Below are 22563 nucleotides of genomic sequence, written 5' to 3' on the forward strand. Positions count from 1 at the left end.
AAATCAGTCATCTTTATTATTAGGTTACCACCGTTTTAAAAAATATTTTTTGAGTTCTGAAAAAGAAAGTAGGCCATACAGGAATGACATATGAGTAAATTATGACAGAACTTCTATTTTTGGGTGAACTCTCCCTTCAAAAAGTAACATTACAGAACCATACGGCATTTAAAATATCAATTTAACAGATACTCTGATATTCAGAGAACCTGTGATGTATATTTCAGTTATGTATATCTTATGCAACCAAAATAAAAGACCCACCTGTAAGGTTTTCATAAAATCCCCAAACATTGTTCTAATTCAACCAGAAACTAGACCACACCAAATTGTTAAGGGTTTGTGTTTTTCCATTTTTTTAAGAGCTGAACAGGCACTAGACGTGCACAAATCAATAAACAGAAACAGAAAGTGCATACAGTAAGGGGCATGTGACAGTCTTGTGAGGTTGACATTAGACTTTCAAACTGTTTATTTGTAGTCCTGCAGGAACTCAAACGTTTACCTTCCTTAACTATAGAGGTAAAGAATGCAGTCTTGTGATTATCTCGCAGAATAATGTTTACATATTTCAGGAAACATTTTCTGAGACACAAATTAGATTATCATTAGCCGTCTTTCCACTATCGAGCCAGAAGCAGGCTAGTGCGTGCCAGGGCCAGTCGCATTTCCACAGTCACTTCCGGGGCTTATGTTGCCTTCACGTGCTCTCAGAATTATCAGAAATATGAGTTTCCGAGGTAAGAATCGCACATGAACGCCCTCTGATGTCGCGTTTCCCATTGGGAAGTTGGAAAATAATTTTGAGACCCGAGTTCTCGAGATGGGCGGGCCTTACACAACCAACATGGCGGATGGGACATATATGATTTATTAGTTTTTCTGTAACGGCTTCATTGCCTTGTCTTGTTGTTAAATTAGTACACATTTACATATATGGATATATGGATTTATTTATTTTTATGTTTGTAACATTCACAAACTTTAATCAAAATAAACAAATAACACGGAAATAAAAGGGCCGACAGCCACCTCACGGTAGACTGCCGGCCACACAAACATAAATAAAACTTGACACATGTCCGGGCCCAGGCCTCTCTCGTCCGTAGTCCTGTCGCTTGTCCTCTTATGCTCCCGATCTCCTCCGTGAGACATGCGGGACCGGTGTGCGCACAGCTGATTCCCACTATCACTCACGCCACCGGCCCCGCCTCGTTGCCTCACGGCTCTCGTCCCGCCTTCCTCATTACAGTCTGTTCAAGATAGACATATGCCCGGTTAACCGAAAATATATATCACGTGATTTATGCACAACTTGTGAGTGAAGTACAGTAAAATGCTGACAGTAAAATGCTGCTGCATCCGAAAGCCAGAGGGCGCTCTCGTGCAGAAACTCCAAATACGCACTGCAGAAGAAGACCATAACACACGTAGTAGTAGTAGGAAATGCCTAAAGACATGTTTTCATCACTGATCCTCAAGCCTCCTCAGGTATTTTCATGATAATAAAGTATATTTATAATGATCATGTTTGACGGGTGTTGCTTTTTCAAATGCACGTTATAAGCGACTCAAACTCGCACTGCTTTTAGATCGAGCAGCATTTCCTACTGATCCCAGAGCCGTGCTTCACGGACAAGCTACGCATCAATAAAATAAACGATACCTTGCATTATCACAGCCAGCTCGGTTTCAGCAGGATTTGGTGGTAACCGCGGTTAACCGGGCACATAGTTCAAGGTAAACGTGCATTAAAATAGTTTTAAATAACCGTCTTTAAGACATTTAAAACATCCGCATACACCATAATTGTATACTTTATGAGCATATACGGATAAACACAATAATAAGATGCTTGCGGTTTGGTTATTTATTCTGTATTAGAGCACACGTGAATATTAGCCCTCGTCAGCTAATGACCGAGAGAGAGAAGACAATAACGTTATGGCTACTGATGTTGATAAATCAACATAAAAAAGTCAAAATCTTGATAACATGCATTTTATAATGGCTAAAACATTGTGTATATAATCAATTCGAAATGATTTTGGTTATTAATATACGGTATATGTTTGTATTGTTTCTGACCAACAATATTAAAATGTCTGAAAATACTCCAAATATCATATATATGATATATATATATATATATACTATCCTACAGCACCTTATATTTACTGATGAACTGATTAGTGTGTCTGCGTTCAGTTTGGCTGCCTGTGCGAGCAACCATTTTACGTCATTGAAAAAGAACATGGCGGCCTCCTTAGGTTAAAATTAGTATTACATTTAGTTTTTTTTAAATAATTGAAAATATTAAATGTGTTTCTAATGACAAATGCATGGATTAAAGTTCTCCGTCGCTACGACGGATTTCCGTCAGTTGCAGAGTTCCAGCCTGTCCTCAATGTCTTTAATTCACTTGTCATAATGTTGTTAACCCTTTGCCGTGTACGACCACACCAGTGTGATTAGAACATTACGCGCTTTGGCTGGCACTGAGCCAGAGACAGACTCAATCCTGTCACATATCACAACTACGGAGTGCTTTCAATGTTTAATTTAGGCTTCAGACATATACACGTACTTACAAGCACAAAATACATTTAGAGATTGTCTATAGCGGCAATAACAATCTACTCAAATGTAATTTTACGGATGTGTTTATTCACATCAGACACAGTATCTGCAATGTAAGCAATTGTTAAGATCACTCAATTCTTCTACCAGGTCACCAGGCACTTACGTTTGTGTTTTTAAGAGAAGTGGATGAATTCACGTGATGTAAATCTGACAGATCTCAGACCGCGGCAGAAACAAACATGGCGGCGCCCGCTTATAGCTCAACTAACGCGATCATTAGAAAAGTGTTTAAACAACAAAACACATTCACATGCACATATTTGACAATCGGAATATCAGATATTTCATGACACAGTTAACAGTTTGTGAATTTCTTTGAGTAAAAGAATGTAAAAGCAATGCATCAGTCATACAGCTGCTGTGGCTCTGCGGTGTGTCACATGATACGCAGTGCCGCGTCGCCATGGAAATGTTAAAGAGATAGGCTACCTTCTTAACGGTCACCTTGGAAAAGCTAGTCAAACACTCTAACTAGTCACTGTAATTAGTCAAACACTGAAACGGGTGTCAGGTGTGGCCAAGCTTCAGGAATATGGTTTCTGAAGGCAGAAAAAGTGAAAAGCACTCTGGAGACAAATACAAACAACATTTTTGGTCTTAAGTGGTGCTTTTATTTTGAAAATTTTTCTGTTAATTATTAAGAGTTTCAGAAAACATTGTTTGGTCTTATAAGATAAATTGCAAAAAATGCACTGAAAAGTTATTGATATAAATAAATACGCAAACTGGCACTACTACGTAAAGGGGTTCAAAACATTTCCCTTTAAAACGCTATTGGTTTCGACTATTTAGATAAAGTGCCTGTTAAAGGAATTTGAATCCTAATCCTAAAAAAATCAGTCAGAAGAATTATTTTCACTTTAATCCATGCAAATGCTAGTAGTGTAAGGCTATTACAATGTATTAAGCCATACATCTCTCTATACACTGGGTTCTCTTTAATGGTCTGTGGCTCAGTGGTTAGAGCATGGCACTAGCAAGGCCAAGGTCATGGGTTGGATCCCAGGGGATTGCACATAGTCAGAAACAAATGTATAATACAGTGCAATGTAAGTCGCTTTGGATAAAAGCGTAAATGTAAGTGGTCACATATTCTTTAATGATTGTCCGATGAGGGCCGTTCACATTATAACAATAACTATAACTTTAATCATATTTGTGTCCACATACAATATTTTTATTTCAAGCTCGCGTGCTGCAGTGTTCCCAGTCACTAAAATGAACCTGAACTTGCTGCTGATGCTTTCGTTTTTATTCCCGAACATTTTTTCTTCAAGACATGACGGCAATGGCTGGAGGCTCTTTCTGAAGGAAAATTTATCCCGCCATAAACACACCGCTTTCCGACCGCTACAGTCTTTAATTCTGACATTAAACCTGCGGTTGTGATCATCAATAGTCAAACATTATCTGCCAGATTATCGTTCATCAGCCAAATTGTTCTCTTTATCATTATAGTTGTGATCCCTGCTATTCTCTTATATGAAGAACGATTTTTAAAGCCTTATTTGTTATAGTTATCATCTTTTGTTTTTCTGCGATGTCCACCCATTTAAATCATCTGTGATGCATCATGCAAATGTTGTATTTGAAAACCAGACATCGTATAATGTTTTAAGATGTTTACATCGTCAAAGATCTGGTAATATAACAAACCATACATACACAAAGCAAGGGTACACTGAAACCTTATTTCAAATGATTTATTTGTAGATATATCTTAGTGGTTGCTGCATGAACTTATGCAGAGCGCTTCTCGTCGCGGTTCGCGCTCTTATATAAGCTACCGGCTCGACAAAATCCCTGGCTCGCCCTGGCCCGACAGTCGAAAGCCGGCTAATATTATTAAATGAGGTTATCACTCACAGGTAGTCATAGTCATGTGACGTATCGTGGTAGTTTTAGGTACTTTTTTAGTGTATGGAATGTTTTAGGTAAGTATGTTAAGAATATACAAGTTAAAGTCACGGCTTCAAGTAAAAAGAGACAATCGACAATCAATGAAGACTGACGATTCACTGGGGCGGGGCTCTATACAGAATGTGCTGAGGCGCGTGTCAACCTGTGTTCATGCGCAGTAGCTGAAGCAACCTCGAAATTTCTTTTTTAGGACAATTTAGGCTTTGGAAACAAAAGTTGTGGTACATTTGTGGGAAGATTTGCTCGTTGTTTGGAAATATGTCGTTTAATTGCGATTTAACAGCAATTTTAGAAATATCTGTCTTCAGCCATTCAAGTAGATAGGCCTGAGGTCTATGATGCAAACATGGCCGCCAAGTGACACGACTTACAATACACCTTTGTCTTTCAGAGAATCGTGACATCAGATTTGGAGGTACTGACTGATTGACTGAGACGTGTGATCCCTTGATAATTTATTTAGAGAAACAGTTTAGTCAAATAAACAAGGTTGAACAGGGGACCTTTAGTATTAGTTAGGGATGCACCGATACCATTTTTTAAAGACCGAGTACGAGTACTGATACTTTTTTCTGGTACTCACCGATACCGATACCTATAACCGATGCCTGTATAATGTACAATTATGTTAATAAACCAGTATCTTACTGGTACATTTTTTTTCTTTTGTTTTTAGGTCTACTTAAATTTAAGTACTATTTTTAAATTAAGTTCAAATTTTTTATGATAAGTAGTACAATTTTACTAGCACATTTACTTCAGTTTGCTAAAGTAAACAATATACTCTGTGGTTGAATTATAAAAAATTCAAGGGGGTGGTGTGGTAAAATGTGAGTGTATTATAACTTGTTCAAGTCAACTGGACTTTTATTTTGACGGGACGCCGCAAAGAGTGTTTGTTTAAGTTAACCGGACTTTTATTTTGACGGATCGCCGCAAATGGTGTTTGTTTATGTGTTCGTGTCCTTGTGCAGTGAAACGCTGGCGCTGAAAGCTCCACAAGCACAATGCGTTCAGTACACGCAACCGCACCACTCTTTCACACACAGTCACGCAAAACAAGCAGAATACATACTGTTAGCGGTTCAGCGCTAATTTCTTGTTAGGAAATAATACATTTGCCAGATTCCGTGTCATTCCGTGTTGTACAGCAAATTCTGTTTTTATGCATGGATTCCTCTATTCCGTCCGCGTTTTCCGCATTGCGGAAATCATAGGTCTCTACGTATGTATGTCACGTGTGGTATCGGTCTTTGGTATCGGTGTGTCATTACCAGTGTTGGGTGTAACTAGTTACTAAGTAATTAGTTACTGTAATTTAATTACTTTCCTTTGAACAAGTAAAGTAAGGGATTACTCTTATTTTTCTGTAATTTAATTACAGTTACTTCTAGGGATGTAACGATTCACCGTGAGCTGGTTGAAAATTGATTATAATGTGTGACGATTCAAATCGGTTGAGGTGTGAACTGAATCGCAATACATTTTTTGAACAGCAGGGGCAGCCATGTTCACTGCAAACCTAAACATAGACATGCTGATATTTCTTAAATGCAAAAGAAATCAAGAAAAGCACAGACAGTATTAGTTTGTTTATATTAAAGAGACTTTTTCTATTATTAATTTGCTATAAAATTGCAGTTTAGTTTTGTTATTTGAAATAAAAGATAATTTTATTATACAAAGAAACGTGAAGCATTTAAGAAATAATGCAAGGGAAGTTGTTCATTTCTAATTTGTTTCAACTCATTTTGTAAAAATAAATCGTGAATAAATCGCATCGTGAGATCAGAATCGCATCGCATCTTGAGCTGAGTGAATCGTTACATCCCTAGTAACTTCTGATGTAATTAAACTAAATACTTTGTGTAATATATATATGTGCAATAGTGGAACTGACATCACAACAGTCTAACTGACAGTCTAACTTTAAAATCCTTAATGCTTTAATGTATAATTCTCACATTTGTAATACTTTAGTCTGTTAATAATACTACTTTATCTAGTTTTATATTATTTATTTGAATGAATTAAAAGAGCCGTTTCATATCTATCCTTGAATCAATTCTAACCAAGATGTTGATGTAGGACATAGAAAGTAATGAGTAATAAGTAATTAAATATTTTTTGGAGAGAGTCATTTGTACAGTAATCTAATTACACTATTGAGTATGTAATTAGTAACTAGTAATTGATTACTTTTTCAGAGTAACTTACCCAACACTGGTCATTACGAGTACGAGTATGAGTACATGAGCTTGGTATCGGGCCGATACCCGATACTGGTATCGGTATCGATGCATCCCTAGTATTAGTAACAATCTCTGGCGCATTGCCAGCTCTGATCTCTCAGTGATCTTAACCAGGGAAATGGGTAGTGATTTCCCTGAGTCCTCCAGCCCTCCTCACTTTGTGATTATGGATGGGTCCTCCAGGTTTAGGAGATCTTCACAGTCTTCGTTCAATAATACATGGTCTCCACTGTTTCAAAGTGGTGATCCTAGGAGGGGAGTTTTTATTTTGGTTTCTAATACCAATAATTACATTTACCCATTTACTTAAACAAAGAAATAGTTGAAAACATTTAATAAAATCCACCTTTGTAAAGCTACTGCAGTGATTCAATACAATTTCGGAAAACATGTCATCATAAAAATGCTGTTTTTGACAGTCCTATCTAATAATAATAGGCTATAATTAAGAATTGAATGGCCAAATTCCTAATCCACAGACAGGGGTGTGGTTATCTGTGTGGGTGGTCAGGGTGACAGAGGACACACTCAGTATTTCTGTGTACTGGACACTAGACACTTGCAGAGCGTTTTAACCTGGATTTACTCTTACACCATGTCTACACCGGATGCGACGAGGACAATAGAACGAATTAGAACCCATTATAATTCAAACATTTGTCCACACCGGATGTGGCGCAATGCGGCACGACAATCCCATTAGAACAAGCCATGTGTCGCCGGTGTAGACACAGTGTTACAGTTGTTTCAGATTTACATAGTTTGTCTCTGCAGATCTAAGTAATGCATTTGAAAACATTAGCTAAGATTCATCCAGAGGGTGTCTTCAGCACATCAAATTATTATAAACTTTTCCCTATTATGAAATGAATATTATTTAAATGCAATAGTAGGTACTGTATGTGAAAGTGACTGTTATTAGGTGTTTTGATTAATAAATGCTGTTTTCAGAGAATATAAAAATATAGATCATTTTAATGTGTTGTTTAGTAGCAGACCAAGTGTGTTGTTTGTCTTTTTTCTTAAGGATGTTTTTCAGCTCTAATGGTTGATTTTTGGCCAATAAGAGGCTGTTCAGAAGCTCTGAACTGTAATGAAGCTCGGCTGCATCAGGCTTTTTGAATCATGGCAGTCTATTGGACTCTTGGCAATAATTCTCACCTACTGCTGAATCACCACCGTAAGTAAACTGCCAAACTTGAAGAGGTGAAGTCCCTCTTTAAGGAAGAATATGGCAGAATTTTTTTATTATTAGTAGAATAGTATTTTTTTTAACACTGTGCTTTAAAGGGGTCAAATGACAGGGCTAAAACGGGCTAAAATTTAAGGTTCAAAAACGTTGTATTTTCCACATACCATGCATGTTTGTATCTCTTCTTTGCGCCGCCTCTCTGAAACGCGCAGATTTTTAACAAAGCTCATGGCTCTGAAAAGCGAGGTGTGCTATGATTGGCCAGATAACCAGTGTGTAGTGATTGGTGGAATACTGCAAGCGTGTGATGGAAATGTAACGCCTCTTACCATATTTGGAACATCATGTTCCCGAGCAATTGTACTGACAGGTGATAAAATGTCATCGGTATTTCCTTACCAAATCGAGCCCGAATCTGATCTGAAAAATGAAGATGATCAAGCCGATACATCAACTTTGCCAGCGCGACTTGAGTAGGATGTAAAGGATCGGTAAGGTTTTTAAAAAAATATTATGTTAAATACTTAAAAACTATAGCTAACTGTTTTACCTTTCATATACGACGTTCTAAAGATTTGCCGTTAGTGATCCACCAGTGTTACGCCATGTCTCGTCGCGACTCAACAAAGACAATAAACCCCATTATAAACACGACATTTGTTGCCTCTAGTTGGAACATAATTACTGATTATTAGGACTTATATTGTCTTTTTTCACGTTGCGCGCGTGTCTGCATTTGCAGATCACAAACACACGACAAACTCAACTCGCGTTAGTCCTTAAAGTCTTTTACAATGAAAATATACTTACAGGCTGCGAATCTGAAGCGCCAGACTGTCCTTGCGAAGTTGTAATGGTTGGAATTGCTCCACTTTTTAACAAAAGCTTTCGTGCACAGCCGGTCTTGATCATCGGTTCATGAAGCAATCATCTGTGAAATGCGCTGCACACACTTGAATATTCGGATTGTACTGTTCTGGAACAGTGTTGTAAATAAAATGTAACCATTCGTTTTTAGTTGTCTCATCTTTTGGAAGGGCAAACAAAGAGGCACCAACGAAACACACAGCATCTCCATGATACAATGAGATTTACAAGTACACCCACCTTACTTGCGTTTACATTTGGGCGGTCTTAGTCAAGTCATACCACGAAATGACGTAGATTTGTGGGGGTGTGGTTACGCGAGGCGTTTCAGGCAGGTCTGGGTGAGCATTCGCTTTTAGATAGAATGCATCTTTTGTTCCCACACTTTCATTTTTGCAATTTTACGTGTCTAATACATGCATGGGCAACTTATAACACACCAAAGACACAGAAAAACATGTATTCGCGCCATATGACCCCTTTAAAATGTCTTGAAATCAGTATATGAATATGCCAATCTGTGCTTTTCTGTAAGAGAAGTAGATTTAAAGAAGCATAGTGTCTGTGAGTGTATTGGTTTAGTCATTCAGGTCATTGTAGAGTATTAAGTCATATTTGACAAAACGTTAAATGTTCTCTCATTTGTTGTCATGGAAAAACTTTCTGCAAAATGCATTATTATAAAATAAATGTTAAATGCAAAAAAGGACAAAATGTTTGGTTTAAGATTTCTGTTACACTGCTGTACGTCTGCACCAGTATCCAGACACAAGCTTCATGTTTTTCCTCCGTTTCTCTGGATTCTGAGCTCACATTGTCAGATTTTCCACTCTGTGGTATAAACTCACAGCTGTTAACGTCCAGCTTTTCTGTCTCTCATGGACATTTAAGCATTTTAGCTATTTCTGCCTTTGCATGTATTTCTGCCATGTTATTACTGGTCAGACCTTAAAAATTTAAATTTTTATACTTTTATTATCCAATTGGCTTTATGGTGGAATGGGCGTTTTTGGACAGGACATTTGAATTAGACATGACATACGCAATTATCATGGTAAAGGCAGTTCAGAATAAAAATAACACAATGAGACCAAACACTTACATTAGCTTCTGTCGTTTATTACCAGACTGAAATTAGGTGTGTTCAGGAAGTATGAATTAAGGTTAAAGTGAAATACTTTATAACAATATGAAACCAGAGATGTTGTTCAGGTAATAGTTTGTGATATTAGAGTGTTGTACATTAACATCAAGTGTCTTCTTTGGTCTGCTGGTTAAGTTTGTGATTTGTCTTGTGTTGATCTTAAAGGGATAGTTCACCCAAAAATGAAAATTCTGTCATCATTTACTGACAAGTTTTCAAAATAATTAGACTGTTACAAAACAAAAACTGGATAAATTCGCTTTCCCCGCCAGTGTTTTCAGAAAACGTTACAAGGCAGCACAGCAGGTTTTGATCATATTCACAGAACATTCGTGACCTTCAGAATATTTTGTTGTATAAATATGTTAACGTTTAATATAACAAAGATTCATAAAAAATATTTGGAACAAAAAGCTGAGAAAATTGTGTTTGTCAATACTTTTGTACCTCACTGGCATGCTGAGTTTATCATTTGTAGCTTAAATCATGATCAAGTTAGATATGGTCATAAACAGACACAACATAAATACATAAAAACACAAAAAACAGCAAACGCATAGAGCAGATTTATAATACACTTTGAAGTGATTAATAAACACTATTCTTATTTTTCTTACCAAGAACCACAAATAAAGTCTGTCTTTTAAATACCAATATCATCAATATTTATTTGAATACGATTTAAAGACATCAGATTGTTGGTGGTATAAGACACTATTCCCTCTAGGCGAATCCCTTTTACAGATGTCCATAACTCTGAATGTTTTATGAATTTCTGCTGCCAGTGCACAATAGATGTTGACAGGGTGAACTTGTTTGTATGCTTTTGGGATTTGTGTGTCTACTGCGTGTCTGTGGTCTGTCATGTTAACCATTTTAAACAAGTGCCATGATCTGCTATAACACGATTGTTTTTTTGTTTTTCTTTGTATCTCTGATATTAAAGGTGTGATGAACTGGGCTTGTTTATTGTTTTACACTGTTGTATGAGGTCTACTTATGACGTTCGCGTGGTTTTTACATTCAAAAACATCAAAATCAATAAGTAATAGGCTATTTTCTACCCTGGTTTTGAGGCCGGATGGAGAAACGCTCTGTTTTAATGGGCGTGCCGCATTGAAGACTTGGAAGTAAACACCCCCTGCTATGATTGGATAGCAGTTGCGTAGTAAACTTAGTTGGAGCCTTCTGTGAATTTGGTTAGACACGTAATGTTAGATTACACATTATCAGGACATATCAAACGATCTCTAACAAAGCAATAGTGACGCATAGTACAAATACGTTTTACTCACATAATATTGCTGCGCCATTCCTGTCAGATCCAATATTGACTGCACAGCACTGCTTTTTAATTTTAGTCCCCGCAAATCCAGCGCCTTGTTCACAAAGGAATCCATGGTGAAATGACACGAACAAATGCTCAATGTTTCACCCACGTGAGCAGGAACGTACTTAAAAATAAACTTCAACCACGCATTCCTAATATCAGAATCCGAAGGAAGCGACTGTGTTCTTCCACAACCAGGCGCTGCACAATGTTACATGTTTGTTGCTTGGTCGCGCTAAATAAAAATAACAGTGAAACAATTCCTCACTTTTGCACATATGACACGGGGCTAGCCGCCCTCGAGAGCCCTTCGCTAAAGTGACAGGGTTGCCAGATCTTCACAGAAAAAAAGACAAGACAAAAACAAACCTTAAAATGCAAATTGTTTATATATTTTATAAGACCAAAAATTCTTAAAATCTGCAAAAGACCATTTATTAAGACCTAAGTGCCGAGGCTTTTGGATCTAAGACCAAACAACAAGCATAAAAGCGCTTATTAATAACAAACATGACAACACGGCAAAAGCATATCAGCAGTTTAGTTTAAACTGACGGACAAAACGAATCCTTAGCTGAAAAATATGTCGCTATGGTTACCAGTTTGTCGATCATCACAAATGCGGGAGTGTGTACTGTGTGTGGCTAAAGTCATTTGTGAACCAGTGGGCGGGGCTAGAGAAGTAGTCGTTGATATTTTTCTGTGGAGGCGGTGTTCAACCTATCAATGACAGATAGGTGCATTCCAGGACCTGGCGTTCGCTGAGCCTGGTGTCAATAACAGTTGTAATTTCAGTAACAAGGGCGTCTTCAGTTCTGACACTTACAGGATGTTTGCTTGAATACGATTCCCTCTTATACAACAAAAGCTTGGGTTAAATCCCTGGTTAAAATTGTGGTTTTAATTCATGGCTCCTTTAAGATCTCATGTTAATAAAGGTACACTTTTTGGTCAAGTGTTTTATAATTTCATTTCTGCTCTTTAGTTCTCTTTTATATGAAGTGTCATTCATAATGTATAATATATGACATGTTCATGCATTATAAATGTAAGCACAGCAGAGTTGATGTGAATAAATGACACTTATCACAAAGGTTTTTTGTAGACATTAGTCAAGGCAGCGTTATCCCTGTTTGACAGAGGATAAATATTGAATGAATATCCATTAATCCACATGCTTGACTTGGAGCAGTTCTACTGGTTTCTCCAAATACTCTTCACATTGAAGGGATACTTCACCCAAAAATGTAAATTCTGTCATCATTAACTCACCTTCGAGTTGTTCCAAATCTGTATAAATTTCTTTGTTCTGAACACAGAGAAAGATATTTGGAAGAATGCTTATAACCAGACAGATCTTGCCCCCCATTGACTCCCATAGTAGGAAAAATTACTGTTGAACACGGAAGAAGACATTTTGAAGAGTGTAATACAGCAAACAGTTCTGGGGACTACCATTGCATTTGTTCCTACTATGGTTGTCAAAGGGGGGGAAATCTGTCTATTAGCATTCTTCCAAATATCTTTCTCTGTTTTCATCAGAACAAAGACATTTATACAGATTTGAAACGACTCGAAGGTGAGTAAATGATGACAGAATTTTCAGTAGTATCCCTTTAAGCTTACAATGCCTTATGTCTCCAAACGTATTTGTATTTAGTTATTTTTGCCACTAGCACACTCAAGGTCTTTCGAAAAAATCATCAAATTCATTGGTGTTGATTTTGCTGCCGACTGTAGTGCTAAGAACAGCTTTCACTATTGGTGACCTAGATCCATCAGAGTCAACAGTGTTCTAAACTCAAAAAGACAACGGTGATAAAGTTAAGGACTTGTATGGAAAATCATATCAATACTGTAGCCAGAAACAGTGAAACAAATTACAATTATTGTTTGATATTAACTTTCATCACAATTTCCCTCTTATTAGAGTTAAGTGATCCAGCCAGCACTAGGCTACAATGAGTGGAAAACTGGCCCTCAACAAGCAAGTCTTCGTTCCCAACGATGAACGGATGCTGGCTGCCGTGCAGGTGAAGAGAAGGACGAAGAAGAAAATCCCTTTCTTGGCAGTAGGTCAGGGGGACTACACCACATTCATTTGCTTATCAGGTAAAGACTGTCCTACATCTCTTTGCTTACACACATCACTGTCATTATGACTTTTGTTCATATGGGTAATTGATTTAAAAGAGCCTAAAGCGTTAAATCCTGTTTGGTCATTACCAAGTCATTGGTCATTAAGATTTGACAGACAGAAATTCCAAAGCCTTGGAGCAGCAACAGAAAAGGCTCGATCACCTTTGCATTTTAAGCAAGATCGAGGAACCATCAGATGTAATTGATCATTTGAACGCAAAGACCTATTGGATTTCTGCAAACTGATTAGATCAGAAATATACCCTGGTGCTAAACCATGCAAAGCTTTAAAAACATGTAACAACACTTTGTAATGAATCCTGTAACGTACAGGAAGCCAGTGTAGTTTGATAAGCACATGAGTAATGTGCTCTCTCTTATTGGTACCCGTTAGAAACCTAGCAGCTGAATTCTGAACAAACTGCAGGCGAGATAGAGAGGCCTGACTCACACCCAGATACAATGCATTACAATAATCCAAACAAGATGACACAAAGGCATGCACAACTTTCTCCAAGTCCTCAAAAGAAAGGATGGACTTCAACTTAGATGTAGATCTAAGATGGAAAAAGCTATTTTTTACAATGGCATTAATTTGACGATCAAGTTTGAGCTCCGAGTCAAAAATGACATCAAGGTTTTTCACACTAGAAAGATTTTTCCTTGGAAGTAACCTCAGGCAGTCAATAACATCCTCCACACATCCCTTTTGACCAAATAAAATAAACTCAGACTTATTCTCATTTAGTTGGAGAAAATTGCTAGCCAATCAACACTTAACATCAGCCAAACAATCATACAGAGATTGAAGGCATGATTTATCCTTGCGTTTGGAAAATAAATGTGTGAGTCATCATCATACAAATGATAATGAATGCCATGTTTTTCAAAGATCAATCCTAGAGGGAGCATATGAAGGGAGAACAAAACCGGTCCCAAAATTGAGCCCTGAGGAACTCCGCACATGAGAGGGGCAACAGGTGAAGAGAAATTCCCTAGACTGACTGAAAAAGTCCTATCTCTTAAATATGAGGAAAACCATTCCAAGGCTAATCCCCGAATGCCAACCTGATCTCTAAGGTGGTCAATGAGAATCTTATGGTCAACTGTGTCAAATGCTGCGGTAAGATGTAGGGCTGGGCGATATATCGTACGATTCTTATGCTATCAGTTTCTCATTGATTTACGGTTAAATGCCGCCACGTCCGAAAGCCAGAGGGCGCTCTTGCGCAGAAACTCTGAATATGGGAAACAGAAGAACAACAATTAGTTCCAGGAAATGCCAGTGGTCATATTCTGTCGCTGTTCTTCAAACCTTTTGCGGTATTTTCATGATAATAAAGTTGATTTATAGTAATGATGATAGACGAGTGTTGCTTTTTCAAATGTACGATCTCGTAGTGATTTTAGATCGAGCAGTACTTACTGATCAAAGAGCCGTAGTTCACGGCAGAGCTGTGCATAAAACATCAAATCGATTTCAGAATCGATTTAGACATGTATAATTAGCATGAATCGCGATACATATCGCCCAGCCCTAGTAAGATCTAAAAGTAACAGAACAACACAAATTCCAGAATCAGCTCCATGCAGAATATCATTAATAACCCTCAAAAGAGCTGACTCTGTACTGTGGCCGGTTCTAAACCCTGACTGGAATCTATCCGAAATGTTGTGTGCATACACCTTAGATAACATCAGATGTACACTCAAAATCAGAGTGCATTGTGGGTAAAAAGAGTGAACAAATGTAGGGAATTAATTAGTTCACTCAGGTTTTGGACACCACTACAAAATGGCAGACACCCGATAAAGTGCACTATATAGGAGATAAGGTGCAGTTTCAGACAGTTTAGAAAAATAATATAAGGTCCATCTGTACTGTTTATTTCACATATTGATAAATGATGGTCTGCAGTCTTGCTCTGTGTGAGCACAGAGGGGTTTCTGCCGTCGGCTGCAATGGGTAACACCTGTGTTTCTGGAGCTATCAGAGGAAAATCACTAAACGTGAAAGAGAAAACAAAAGATTACTACAATGAATAAGGCACGAGGCAACAGCGAGCGGAGGCGTTTCCTCCCTCGCAATGCCAACACGAAATCTCATTCCAACTGTGAATCATAGTGGAGGAATAAATGATGTGGGGCCGCTAGACTGCCTCACGCTCACCGCGGGACTCATGAATTCCAAACGGCATCAGGAAACTCACAATATGTGTGCGTGTTTCTGTGAACTCGGATTCAAAGGAAGTTGTGTCATACCGTAAGACAATCCAAAACACGGGAGTAAACGAACAACAGAAGAGTTCTATGACCTCACCGCTTTTCAAATGCTTCTTCAAATTGTTTTACGATAATGAACTGGACACATTTGTTCAGAAGCAAGCTTTGAAGAAAGTTTTACTTGTTGTGACAGTAAACATCACATTCAGTGTTTTGACTTGGACATGAAAGGGCCTTCACAAAATGTTTCTTCTGTAATGTGATGCATTTCAGAGTTAAACAGGGTGTTCAACGAGAAGAATGACATTTTACCCATGTGAAATTATTTTATGGTAAATATTGGGTGTTTAATACCAGGATGTTCAGTAGTCTGCACTTTTCATTTAAAGTTGTATTAAATATTTAATATGTACGTAGAAATAAATGTATCACCCTTTCTAGCCCTTCCTCCCAGTGAACACACAGAAAGAAAAAGACTTTTGTCTCAAACTGACTGCTTTTATTCTTTTTATTGTGGTTCTCTTAATAAGTTATAAGCACTGCAGCTTATTGTGTATGAAGTCAAATACCAGACCAATCCTTAGTTAGGACTTTATTCCCTCCAGTGTAATTCTAAGAATCGCCCTCATTAAATATTTATTTGGGGGGCAGATAACAAATACAAACATGTCTGTGTCTAGCAGCTGTTCCGGAATGTTGGCCTGTAATCCCTGCACTTTTTCATGGAAGCGTGTTCAGTTCTTCCAAGTCAACCATCTTCTCTTTAAGACAGTTGTTTATTTTCTTTCTTGCTAAATTGCTGAAACGCAAAGCCACTCGTTCCTTGACTTTACTGTGATAAATGAAGCTGTTGTTCTACATCAGTTTTATAAACTTGCTTTTGAAATCCCACTTATTTATCATAATTTAATGTAAATTGTAGTTCTGAATGTCAACACGTTTATTTGTTTACTTATTATATATCCCAACATTAATAACCTCAGAGTTGAAAGATTCCTGGTCAAACTGCACAATGTCTTCACAAAATAAAGAGCCGCACGAAATATTCAAACAACTTGGTAACAAGATATCGGGTGCTAAATTGCCTATGTGGAATGAAGAGGAATTGATGTGCTGAACCAAAAATTATGGGAACGTATCAATATCGCTTATACTTTTGAATAGTCTTTTCAAAAGTTTTACAGTCTTTATTCTTTGGCCCGTGGTGATTTACTCGTCTTTGTTTTGATGTTTCCTAGTATTGTTCATGTCTTCCCTGTTTTTTCCTTTAGAATATCTCATTTCATCTAAACATTTCCAGGTGTGGGCCTGTAAAATGCCTCTCCAAAAATCCATCAAAGACTGTATCATGAAGTAATGAGTCTAAATCTATCATCTAAAAACAGAACATGAAACATTAAACGTGCCACAGTCCATACACTCATTACTACCTCACTGATTTACAGTAAAGACCTGTGGATTTATACTAGTGTTTTACGCTTGTCATCACATCCTATTTACATTTAGACATTTTTATTTTTTTCTGAACTCAAATATATATTCATGTGCTTTGTGAAATGACATGTCTGCTTGAATTCCACAAAAATATGATCTGGGGCCGGAATCACAAAACATTCTTAAGAAGAAAATTCAAACTGGCATATCTAATTTAAGAAAAAAGTTAGTAATGTTATGTATTCCCCTAAAACGTCTTAAGACAGTCCTTAATTTTTCTCAAGATTAATTTTAGGAACAAAATGAAGAAGAATCCAAATTCTCAAAACAAAAGCTGATGTTGTAAATATCATCTTAAAATTGAACAGCCTCACCGCCGTTCTTAAATCTCAAAAGGTAAGATGTTTAATTCATGTATTTGGTTGTTTCACATGTGACATTCATTGTATTGAGCCAGAGTCATTGTTTTGACGTTAATTTACCATTAAGGATTATTTATATTGATACTACTGATAAGGTCTAGCTCCCTTACTTTAGCTTTTCGTGCTTTTTACGTTATTCTGGGACAAAGTGACTCGAAACAGAGAGTGTCACAAATATTATGGCGTAGTAACACACAAAAAGTATAATAAGTATCATTTTTAATGCTTGCCAACATTTTAGCTAACATGCGATCGCAAATGCCGTTTAACACATCACATGCTAATATATATTATATATTACTGTATTAAAAACAGAGTTATCTCATTTTGGAACCAAACTCTTCATATATAGGCTATGTAAGAATGTGAGGTGCTTGTTACACAAAAATTGTATTGTATAGATAAATACAGTTACCACACAAGCAAGCGAGTGTAATCATTGACGAAGCATATTATTTTATTCTTACAACAAAAATGTTCTTAAGAAAATATTTGAGAACTATTTTAGAGATGTTTGGTAATCGCACTTACTAACATTCTTACGAACTTCCTATAATTTATCTTTAGAACAATTTTATTTTTTTCTTCAGAACAGTTTCGTGAATCCGGCCCCAGATCTTTATCAAAGTCATTTCACAAAGACAACTTGAGTGTTGGGATATTCATTCTGCTCACCGCTTTGAGATGTCAATGTTTGTTTAGTATCTCAGACAGTTGCGTAATATAAACGTACATTAGCTTTTCCCTTCTGCTGTGAACAATACGAACGTTGTAGAAGTTCATTTGTTTCCGGGGACAAACTTTTTTGTGCTTTTATTCTTAAATTTGATTCAGTGTAAAGTCTTGGCTTCAGGCGACTGTCTTGTATTTAAGGATTAATCCTGTTGTATAATCCAAACTGAGGTCACACTCATGAGTTCATAACATGTTGTTCTGTATTTCTGAATGAAATGATCAGAATAAATAAATCTGACGTATTTTAGTGGTGTGTATAGCAAGATGACCAAAGAAACAAGTTATCCAAGAATATGTTCTCATAATGGCATAAATAACAAAGGCGCAGATGTTGGGGCCTTATTGGCTAACAGCTCCAGCGTTGTAAATGAGATTTGGATTTGTTTAGGTGGTCCTGTTAGATTTCAAGCCAAGCTGAAAGCGGATCAAGCGCTGTGAGGAGGGGTTGGCCTTTGCTGTTGTTCTCTAAGGCTTTACAGGAATGATCAGAATGCAGGCAGGACTGAAAACACAAAGACATGAACGCACACTACACATTTTACATTAGATTTCGTTTTAAGAGACAGTCATGAGAAATCAACAATCACCCCAAGTGAGCAAATAGTGCAGTGTTTAGATAGATCACCAGTCAGATTTTAATTTCCTTATAGAGGATTTACTCGGTTTTCAATGACGGAGGGGGGATACATGAGCAGTCGGATCGATGTGATGTCAAACTCCCACCATAACCTGTGTGTGAGCACAAATCACTGCCCTGATTTATTATGCTGGATTTCTCACAGCACTGTAAATGCTTTATAAATGATACATCTGGAAACCCCAGATCATCCACACACCTGTGGACATGAGTGTTTCTCAGATTTGACTGAGAACACTAAGCAAAAGTAAAACAAATGTACATCCAGTGGCAGGTCAATAGGGGGCGCAGGGGCGCCGCCCCACCAAATTAGTTTTTTCAGTAGTACTAACTATAGTTGTTGTGCTTATATAGCTTAACACAAATAAATGACGAGACACTCGATGGACTGTTATTATTCTTTACTGATGTAAAGTGAACTGAAACGTTAAGGGCTCGGCATAGTCCATGCGAATTGCGCTTTCGTTCTGCGTTTGGGGGTAAAACGACGCTCGAAAACGTTGAGAGACGGTATAGTGTTTTCGAACAATCCAACACCCCTTTGTTTCTGGAGGCGGGGTTTACATGACGTATCCAAATAGCCTCTGCGCACGTGGCCACACAAACAACACACCCACCTATTACGTAATGGCCATGGACCAATGGTGGCTCGAGGGTGTTTACCGGCGAGTTCTGTTTGGTTTGCTGCTGCGAACTAGTGAAACGAATGGTCTTTTGGACCAGATTTTGTTCGAAATCAGGTCACAGATGGTCGTTTTTCGATTTCGAATGTAGTATGCTGAGCCCTTTACTCTCGTCTTTTGTTACAGAAGAGATGGATGGCCAACCAAAACACTAAACAGAGTTACTCTCTCTATGCTCATTATTAACAATTCCAGAGTTCAAAAACACTGTAGCATCTAGGAATTGTACTACCGTTTACTATAATAAATAATAAAGTATACTGTTTTTTGATTTAGACTGGTTATTACTGTTAATAAACACCATTACATGCTTTGATAGTTAAACCTTTTTTAAGCTAAGCAGGGATAATACTGTGCACCAGCCGCCACTGGTAACATCGTTATTTAATGAGTTGTGTCTTTATCTTACATGTTATGTTTGTGGATGATCATTGTGGGCTATATGATATGATGTTTTTCAGATGCCGCAGTATGCATTACTGGAAGTATCTTCAATGTTTTTCTGTTGTCTGTAATAGTGTTTGATCACGCACGTCATTTGTTTTGCAATAAAACACGGTGTGACATCCCGCGGTGCTGAAAACATCTTCAGCTTTATTTAATTGCTCTTTTAAAAAGCCCTAATTACAATCGCAGCAGTGAGGAGTAAAATCACGTGGAATCAAGTAGAGTCAGGAGGGTTTATTATAGACCATTAATCTTGTGATGTTTTTCAAAAATCACGAAATGGCATTCTCTAGTCTATATGTTTGTCAAAAGATGTGTTGGTGGTTGGGTATCAGTAGAGGCGCTTCAGTTTCAAAGGTCTCACGAAACCACTGAAACATCATGGCTGTAAAGATTTTAATTATAAAACAGATTCGGTAACACAAAAAATGATCATCATAAACATAATTGTGTTCTCTACCTTGGGCAAAGCAGAATTTTAACATAGAAATAAATTATTTATGTATTTTAGTGCTTTTTTTGCTGAAATTCTCATTACCGTAACATCCTGATTTGTCTGAGTGCATTATACATTGCTATTTAAACAGAGAAAAACTAAAAACGTTCTGAAAAATTGGATGTTATTCTGTTCACAAATGACAAAAAAGGAACAGAATATTCATGTATAATAAAAATGAAGAAAAAGTGGAAAAAAGAAGTGTCCACTGATATTGTCATCCTCTGTAACATTTGTATTAACACTCTGTAACAACGATATTTACATTAAGTTTGATTTTATGTGAAGAAACACATCCGCCGGTACCTTTCAAATGGCTACCATGTTTACAGATTACTTTATATTTTTCTAGTTAAAAGCTTAAGATTCTCTTGTCACACTGTGTACACAACTTTTTTCATTCTCATTACCGATACAGGTAGTTTTCTGTATTTAAAATACAGAAATGACTTCATTGATATCTTATTATGTATGATTAATAAAAAACTTACTTACACCGTGTCTACACTGGACTTGACACAACACACACGACACATGGCTTTATCTAATGGGATTATCGCGTCGCGCCGCACCACATCCAGTGTGGACCAAATTTTAAATTATAATGCGTTCACTTTGCGGCACAGACACGGTGTTAGGCATCATGGCTTCGTTTTTTTTTTGCAAAACATGCTATGGGATTGACAGTTTTTTAAATGGTAACGGTAATGAGAATTCTTGTAAAAAATTGTGTTAAACTGTCAGTAAAAGTTTTTAATGAATTGAAAGGAAATTTGTTGATACGAGTGTTTTTAAGAAAATTATGTTTGACATCTTGAAACCAAGATTTTGTGTGAATCACCCAATTAACAGTTCTTTTTTTATATTTCATAAGACAATACACTGCGTTCCAAATTATTATGCAAATTGGATTTAAGTGTCGTAAACATTTAATTTTATATTGTTCAATTAAACTTATGGATGGTATTGTGTCTCAGTGCTCTTTGGATCACTGAAATCAATCTCAGACACCTGTGATAAGTAGTTTGCCAGGTGAGCCCAATTAAAGGAAAACTACTTAAGAAGGATGTTCCACATTATTAAGCAGGCCACAGGTTTCAAGCAATATGGGAAAGAAAAAGGATCTGTCTGCTGCCGAAAAGCGTCAAATAGTGCAATGTCTTGGACAAGGTATGAAAACATTAGATATTTCACGAAAACTTAAGCGAGATCATCGTACTGTGAAGAGATTTGTGGCTGATTCAGAGCACAGAAGGGTTCGTGCAGATAAAGGCAGAATGAGGAAGGTTTCTTCCAGACAAATTCATCGGATTAAGAGAGCAGCTGCAAAAATGCCATTGCAAAGCAGCAAACAGGTATTTGAAGCTGCTGGTGCCTCGGGAGTCCCGAAAACCTCAAGGTGTAGGATCCTCCAGATGCTTGCAGTTGTGCATAAACCTACTATTCGGCCACCCCTAACCAATGCTCACAAGCAGAAACGGTTGCAGTGGGCCCACACATACATGAAGACTAATTTTCAAACAGTCTTGTTTACTGATGAGTGCCGTGCAACCCTGGATGGTCCAGATGGATGGAGTAGTGGATGGTTGGTGGATGGCCACCATGTCCCAACAAGGCTGCGACGTCAGCAAGGAGGTGGCGGAGTCATGTTTTGGGCTGGAATCATGGGGAGACAGCTGGTGGGCCCCTTTAGGGTCCCTGAAGGTGTGAAAATGAACTCTGCAAGGTATGTAGAGTTTCTGACTGAGCACTTTCTTCCATGGTACAAAAAGAAGAACCATGCCTTCCGTAGCAAAATCATCTTCATGCATGACAATGCACCATCTCATGCTGCAAAGAATACCTCTGTGTCATTGGCTGCTATGGGCATAAAAGGAGAGAAACTCATGGTGTGGCCACCATCCTCCCCTGACCTCAACCCTATTGAGAACCTTTGGAGCATCCTCAAGCGAAAGATCTATGATGGTGGGAGGCAGTTAGCATCAAAACAGCAGCTCTG

General features: G+C 37.6%; 1 protein-coding gene across 2 annotated transcripts in view; it reads left to right on the forward strand.

Moving 5' to 3' along the window:
* Positions 1 to 22563, forward strand: part of stxbp6 (syntaxin binding protein 6 (amisyn)) — a 37985-nt gene that overhangs the window by 1011 nt on the left and 14411 nt on the right. Inside the window, exons 2-3 of one of the 2 annotated variants that reach the window (XM_057343907.1) lie at positions 7843 to 7995; positions 13279 to 13460. In XM_057343907.1, the coding sequence (XP_057199890.1) occupies positions 13310 to 13460 (151 nt within the window). In that variant the 5' untranslated portion in view covers positions 7843 to 7995; positions 13279 to 13309. The remainder of the gene's footprint in view (positions 1 to 7842; positions 7996 to 13278; positions 13461 to 22563) is intronic. The other variant, XM_057343906.1, reaches the window with a different exon arrangement.

The sequence above is a fragment of the Triplophysa rosa genome, linkage group LG10, assembly GCF_024868665.1.
Source record: "Triplophysa rosa linkage group LG10, Trosa_1v2, whole genome shotgun sequence".
Classification (NCBI taxonomy): domain Eukaryota; kingdom Metazoa; phylum Chordata; class Actinopteri; order Cypriniformes; family Nemacheilidae; genus Triplophysa; species Triplophysa rosa.